Consider the following 7,465-nt stretch of genomic DNA (forward strand, 5'->3'; position numbering starts at 1 on the left):
CCATTCAAGGTTGAGGGGTGATCCACCCTTCTTTGTACCTTGTTTTGGAGGCCTTTGTCTTTGTGTTTCACAATTTTAAACCATCTTTTTTTTGGGCTTTTTACCACAGAATTTCAGAGCTTTTTCAGTGGCCAAAATCATGTTTTGAGGTCCAAAATTAAAGGGGTGAGCCTCCCCTCCTTATGTCTTGTTTGCTAGCCTAGATAGCTCTAAGTGTTAGCATATTTTTCTAGCCATTTGTAGCTTAATTTCAGCATATTTTAGGCTCTATTTTAGACTGTTTTAACTCTATTTTTGGCTGGTTATTGCATTTGAGTCTTGTTTTGCATAGTTGTAGTGTAAGTGTCCTCGCAAGCATGGTGCTTTAGGCCTTTAGACACCACTTGCTTGAGTTGATTGCATTGTTTTAGTGCTTTTCTTACTTAATTTTAGCACTCATAATCTCTGTAACCTTCCTCACTTCTTGACTTTTTTTATTTTCTTTGAGGGTTGGTTCAACCTTGGGATTATGTAAGCTTGAGATTGAGGTCCATGCTTAATGGTTTAATCTTCTTTTGAGGGTTTATTGTCAATGGCATGACACCTCTCTCTTGCCTTAAACCACCCCTTGTTTGAGCCTTCTTTCCATTTAGAGGACTTTAACTCATCATTGGAATTAATTGGTTAAAGGATGGCAAGGTAACTAAAATTGAGTAATTAAAACTTGAAACTAAAATTGAGCAAGATAATAATTTGGTGTGTTCAATCCGATGTTAATTGAACACATGGAACTTGAACCATTTCATTCTTGGTAGTGATGAAATGATTCAAGTCTCTGAAGGTCAACCACCTTCCCTTGATCTTTCATGAAAGGGAGGAGGTTAGAGTCTTATTTTCGCATTTATTGAATTTGCATATTTGGTTTCACAAGCCATCATGCAATGAAATTGCATCCGTTGATGGTTTGTGAATCAAAACTTGCTACTCCTTGGATTTTCCTATGAAGAGGAGGGGTGGGTTGTGAAAACATACCCTTGAAATACCCTGTATGTGCTCTGTTTGTCCTTCGTTAAAGCAGGATGAACATGTGCAACAATGGCTGGCAGGCCACTTTCCATGGCCGACATACCACCATCTGTGGCCGACAACCATCATCCATGGTTGGCTAGTGGTCAGCAACATTCACTAGTGGCCGACCGGCCACTGACGTAAAACTCAGCAGAGTGTTGGTAAGGCAGAGTAGAATGAGCTACAGTGTTGGTGTTCAACTATGTAAACAGAGGCATTCGGAAGCGAAACAGTGGTTTTTTGGGCGGAAATCGAACATTAGCATGAGCATTCTCCGCGCGTTGAGGCTGTTTTAGCTTAGATATGTAGATTAAATATTTGTTGTAATTAATTAGTTGTAGCTATTTAAGTGTTGTAATTAATTATTTAGTTTTAACTAATTATTTGATTTCGTTTTGTAATTAATTAAACTAGTTAGTTAGTTAATTAATTCAAGTGTTGTAAGTAATTAGTTAAGTAGATTAGCTATTTATTCATTCGGTTTGTAATAATTAGCTTAGCATAGCTTAGCTTATTTAGTTAATTAGATTAGCTTATTTTATTTGGACTCTCCTTCATGAGAGCGAAATGTAATAATGTGTATGTCTTCCAACCCCACGTCTTTCTCCCTTTTATTTATCCACTTTTGATGGTTAGATTATGGACATCACATTTCAATTAGCATATCGTATGTTTGCATACATCCATTTGTATTGCATGCACCGGGGCTCGGTTCATCATTCTAACTACATTGTTGTCTTCAATACTTCTTTGAATACGTGCTTAGACCACATGCTATTTCATTGATTCATATGCAATATTACTAGCCGAGCCTAGCAATTGCATGTCGTATGTGTTGCATTAGTCATAATTGCATAGTTAGGAATTATGCATTTTTCTAACTTATTTCTTTCTTAGCTTGGAGTACTAGGTGATTTTTTTGTGCTTTAGCATATCACATGAGTGTAAATGTTGCCATGTCTAGCATGCTTTCCATGAGGCTAATTGCTTAAATGCTATACCTGCTTGAATACCTGTGGATGAAGGCTAGTTGCTTGAATTGGAATAATTTGAGTAAATGCACATGTAAGTCCACTTTTCAAGTGGCAATTCAAAACAATGTTTCAATACAAACATGACTCGAAATGTTCTAATTCTTGCAAGTTAGTCTATACTTGTTTATGTGCATCACCTAGTAAGATTAGATTAATAATTGGAACAAGAGCATATAATGTGGATAAAAATTATATCATGATTAGTAGAGGCCGATCTTTGATCTGGCTAGCGGGGGTGCTCAAATGTATTCACGACCATCCCCTCTCGTACCCAAGTTCCCAAGTCGAGCCAATCTTGGTGATGACGGACACGTGGCCTTTGGCACGAGTAATTGGTTTCCTAAATTTCCCCAAAACAAAAAATATTTAGGTGGCGACTCTGTATTTGGCAAAGCAGTCCATTTTTGGCATTTTTATTCAAATCAATTTTCCAAAAGATTTGCCTGATTTGGAGTCTTTAGTGTTTATCAATTTCACATTGCACTTGTGAGATTAGATTCAGAACCGCAGGAGTCCGAACTGTAGGGCTTCTTTCGAGTTTCCGAAAGGGGGAGCAAAAAAGTCGAGCTACATAGATCAAGAACTTTTTGGCTGTTAAGACTTATAATTTTGTATTACAACTTTAGAAACTTACTTTGTTATACCAAGTTAGCATTTTGGAATGTTGCATGCCCTTGGGGGCCTTTCTCTTTGTAATATCGTTTAGGTCATTGAACTTGGAGATGAGTTCAAGATACTGTGGAAATATAAACTTTGTAATTGCAAAGTCTTGAATTGTAGTTCAATGAGAAACATGGTTATTCTATATTTTGTCGTGCTTGTTGTTGTGCATGCCTTCCAAGAGAAGTTTCTTGAGCACAAATGGGAGGTATTTGTGCACGCCTTCCAAGAGAGGTTCCTCCCTTCCACAACTAGGGAGCGGTTAAGGAAACAGTTTGAAGAACTATTAAAACTCAATACACCTGTGGCTAAGTTTGAAGCCACATTCAGTAGTTTATCTTGTTTTGCACCAAAGCTAGTAGCAACTGAGGAACATTGATGTTTACAATTTGAAAAGAGATTGAGGCTGAAAATTATAATGAAAATAGTGGGAAATATGATTTGTGATGACGATCATCTAGTAGAGGCCATATCCCATGTAGAGGTCATGGTAGAGGCAGAGGAGGCAAGGCAGAAATTGAAGAGGACGGGACATTCTGAATGTAAAGGCGACCCAGGCTCTTCAAAAGGGTCTAGGGGTTCATCGTCATCATTTTAATCACCCCCACAACATGCTAAATCTTCTGATTCTGTGATAGGTGGAAGTTTAGGGAGTATGGGTTGAATCCCTGGTGCTTGCTATAGATGTGGCCAATTGGGTCACAAAGCGTCAAAGTGTGGAAAAAAGAGTAGAACACAATCCCAACCTGTGCGTCCACGGGGCCAATCTCAGAATAGAGGCTAGTCATGGACTTGTTATTAGTGCAGCCAATCGGGGCACTTGAAGAAGTTTTGTCCACAGAGAGGGGGGACTACTAGTGTGACAGGATCTAGACAGTCTAGAGGTTTTCAGATGGTCCAGGGACAGAGACAATCTCACCAGCTAGCTCAGTCAGGCCAAGCATCTAGAACAGCTTAGGGGACCATATCTTCACAATCCGCGCAACAAACTTATTCTCATAGAGGTGATTTGGGAGAACAGAGCTCACAAGGAAGGGTATATGCTGTCACTTCTTCAGAGCAGATATTGTATGATATTATTACATAGTGTTATAAATTATTTAGAAATGTACTTCAAATTAAATAGAATTTAGGAAAAATATGAAATTTATACCTTCCATTTATGTGAGAGAAATATTTATTTACTAGCAAATGTAAACGTCTTCTTCTTCAAATATTGTGAATCCAAGTATCTAAATTAGGTACTATGTTGGACAAATATCCCACACTCTTAATCCTTGTCATACTAGGGGAAGTAGAAGAGTCCATGTATCACACGTTTGATCTGCTTTTGTTCTAGATTCGTTGTTTGTGAGAAGTTGTGTGTGTGATTACTCAGGTCTTCGAGCTTTTGTGATTTATTATCTAATATTCCTCAACAACCCTTGATTCAAAATTATTTTAAATCAAACCAAGTCATATATCTAAACAAGAAGAGACGTATTAAATTGATGATCAAAGGGCTAAGATCATTACAAGTATTGTCTTTTAATTGCAATTATTCTGACAATGATAATCATCTCTATCTTGTAGGTTCACTTGGAGCTTTTATTTTGTCCTTTTGGCACAGAGAGTGGATTGACAAATCCTTTTAACACCGACTTCCGGTTGACTTCACTGGAGAAGGCCCTTAAATCAGGAAATGATGGAACAGAAGCTGCTGACATTGCAAAATCTGGCTCTCAGAGGAGAAAGGATGTAGTAATTGTTAGAGGAGTTCTTTCTGTGACAGTAATAACTGCCGAAAATTTGCCTGCTGTAGATTTAATGGGTAAATTGGATCCCTTTGTTGTGCTTGTACTGAAGAAATCTGAGCAGAAACACAAGACTCGGGTAAGATTCTTATTGTCTTAGTGTGATTGAACTCCTCTTTTTTTTTTTTTTTTTTTCCTTTTTTTAAAGAATGAGTGGTATTAAGAGAAATGCTTAATGAAATTCAATTTGTTAAGCATTTTACTTCTCCTTCTTAATTCTTTCTCAAAATCAGTATTGTCTTTTAAGTTGTATTTGAATCAAAGATTTGAGGGGAGATTTCTGAAGGGAAATAAAAAAAGATGGGAAAAACGCATGACATAGAATATAGGTTTTTTTTTTTTTTTTTTTTAATTTTAATTATAAAATTTTCCCTTGCTTTTTCCTTTTCCTCCATAAATCCTTACTCAAATTATTCATCCAAACACAGCCTTAATTGCTAGCCAAAAGAACATATGATTCACTCATTGTATAAAGTATTAACTTTTTCTTTTTATTTTCTTTAAAAATTTGGTAATACTTTGGTGAATATATTCTAACATTAATACAATCACTTATGTCCCCTCCTTAATTTGGAGATTTATTAATGTGGTTTTACAACCATTGCTTATTATAGACTCAACTAATGAGCCTGAACCCTATTCTTTCCTCATTCTCAGGTTGTAAATAACACCTTGAATCCAGTTTGGAACCAGCCATTTGACTTTGTAGTTGAGGATGGGTTACATGATTTACTAATCACAGAAGTCCATGATCACGACACTTTCGGGAAGGTAATCTCCAATTAGTCCCTTCAATTTTTTCCTTGTTTGGTTGGAAAATCCGGCTTTTCGTTTAGTGACCTCATTTGTTTGATAGTGATTAATCTGGTGTTTAGTTTATACAATGTGGAATATAATAGAAGTTCAATCGACATGTTTTAGGATTTGCATACAAGTGTATTCTATTGCCATCTGTGTAATGTTGTGAAAATGTCACCCCTGGACACATACAAGCACAAAAGAATAAGAATGACAAATATTTTTTACGAGAAGTCAAGCATATTACAGGGAACTAACATTTTTATTTTATTATGTTGATAATGTTGTGAAAATCCCTATAATGTTTAAATTTGCTTTTCTAATTTCTTGCTCACCATTTTTTCTGATTTTTGAAGTGTAGTTGCAGCATTATTGTTAACTGATGATTCCACTGCACAAACTTTGACTCACTTTGTCAGGATAAAATGGGAAGATGCATCATGACACTCACCAGGGTTATATTAGAAGGGGAATTTACCGACGCATTCCCCATAGATGGAACTAAATCGGGAATTCTACATTTGCATCTCAAGTGGACACCACAGCCATTGGCCCGGGATCCTTGACAAGTTAGAAGAGGTACACAAGAATTTTTCTTCGTCACCCCAACCTAAATTTCGAGTTTTCTTGCAAGTTTTTGAGGTGAAAGAGCTTGTTGGGGGGAAAAAATTGCAAACTAGGCTCTGATCTGGCTTTTTCTTTGTTTTGTGTTTTTTGTTTTGCATTTTGGTTTTTGTTTTTCCCTACAATGGTAAGGCAAATTTAGAGGGAATATGTTTTACATATTTATTTCATATTCTTTATGAACTGACATGCAAAGAGAGAGATGCACGCTGCTGTTAATGTTGTAGATATAGTGGAATTTAAAAACATTGAGATTATAGGAAATATTTTTTGAAGGACACTGACTAGGTGTTCGAGATCATTGATTCTCAATTGAAATGTCAAGGGCTGTTAGTCGTGAGAGGTACATTTCTTATTTTCAATACCTGGGCTAGTGTGTTGATTGACACTAGGGCATCTCATTCATTCATAGCCACTTCTTTTGCATTGTTGTTGGGGTTAGAAAGTAAACAATTAAAATCTTCACTCACTGTAGAGTCACCAATCGGGGGTAAAGTCATTTTGACCCAGGGATGTTAGGGTTGTGTAATTGAGGTGGCAGGTCGACAACTTCCATTCAATTTTGTGTTGTTGGAAATGTCAGGTTTTGACGTCATTCTCGGCATGGATTGGTTGTCTACATACCAGGCTATTATAGATTATTTTTTCAGAGAGTCACCGTATGCACGTCGAGTGGTAACCATTTCACATTTCTGGGAGACGGGAGTGATAAATTCTTACTTTCATTGTACTGCCCATTTGGCCACGGTGAATTTAGTTCTCTTTTAGCAGACTTTTTAGAAGACACAAATGGTACAGTCTGGGATGGGTTTCCAAGGGTAGTATGTGAGTATCTCGACGTCTTTTGCAAAGATCTCATTGAATTACCTCCTCACTGAGAAGTAGAGTTCACTATAGACTTAATACCGGATACAACATCTATCTTTTTGTTGCCATATAGGTTCGCTCCAGCTGAATTGGTCATTCTGAAGGAACAATTACAGGAGTTGCTAAGTAAGGGCTTCATACGCCCTAGCACCTCACCTTGGGGAGCTTCAGCATTCTTTGCAAAGAAAAAGGACGGGTCAGTAAGACTGTGCATCGATTACCGAAAATTGAACCAAGCTACAGTTAAGACTAAATACCCCTTGCCCCGAATAGACAACCTTTTTGACCAACTTAAAGGTTCTTGTTATTTTTCGAAGATAGATTTAAGGTCGAGTTATCACCAAATCTGAGTTAGGGAGGAAGATATCCCCAAGACTGCTTTTCATACCCAATATGGTCATTACGAGTTCTTGGTCAAGACATTCGGTTTAACTAATGCGCCAACCACTTTCATGGATCTTATGAATCAAATTTTCTGAGAGTTTCTTGACAAATTTGTGGTCGTCTTTATAGATGATATTCTAATCTATTCGCCTTCCGAGGAGGAGCATGAAGGGCATTGTAGACGCGCCCGCGTGGGGGGCCCTCGCTACAGTTCGGACTCGATTTGTGTCACGGTTCTTAATCTGAACCAAAGAGTTC

The 7,465-nt window shown here is 37.3% G+C and overlaps 1 protein-coding gene across 1 annotated transcript; it reads left to right on the forward strand.

The window, feature by feature from the left end:
- Nucleotides 1–2,874: 2,874 nt before the first annotated feature.
- Nucleotides 2,875–5,898, forward strand: LOC145802343 (synaptotagmin-4-like). Its single transcript, XM_082895041.1, has 4 exons — nucleotides 2,875–2,949; nucleotides 4,314–4,613; nucleotides 5,192–5,305; nucleotides 5,752–5,898. Exons 1-4 carry the CDS (start codon nucleotides 2,875–2,877, stop codon nucleotides 5,896–5,898), a joined length of 636 nt encoding a protein of 211 aa, XP_082751167.1.
- The last annotated feature ends 1,567 nt before the right edge of the window (nucleotides 5,899–7,465 follow it).

This window comes from Camellia sinensis, chromosome 11, assembly GCF_055761805.1.
Source record: "Camellia sinensis isolate YWXY chromosome 11, ASM5576180v1, whole genome shotgun sequence".
NCBI lineage: Eukaryota > Viridiplantae > Streptophyta > Magnoliopsida > Ericales > Theaceae > Camellia > Camellia sinensis.

Excerpts from the sequence above, each read along its gene's own strand:
- LOC145802343 (XM_082895041.1), top strand. The coding sequence starts at position 2,875 with ATGGTTATTCTATATTTTGTCGTGCTTGTTGTTGTGCATGCCTTCCAA. Across the intron at positions 4,614-5,191 it reads AGCAGAAACACAAGACTCGG|GTTGTAAATAACACCTTGAA; the intron begins GTAAGATTCTTA and ends CCTCATTCTCAG. Across the intron at positions 5,306-5,751 it reads ATCACGACACTTTCGGGAAG|GATAAAATGGGAAGATGCAT; the intron begins GTAATCTCCAAT and ends TCACTTTGTCAG.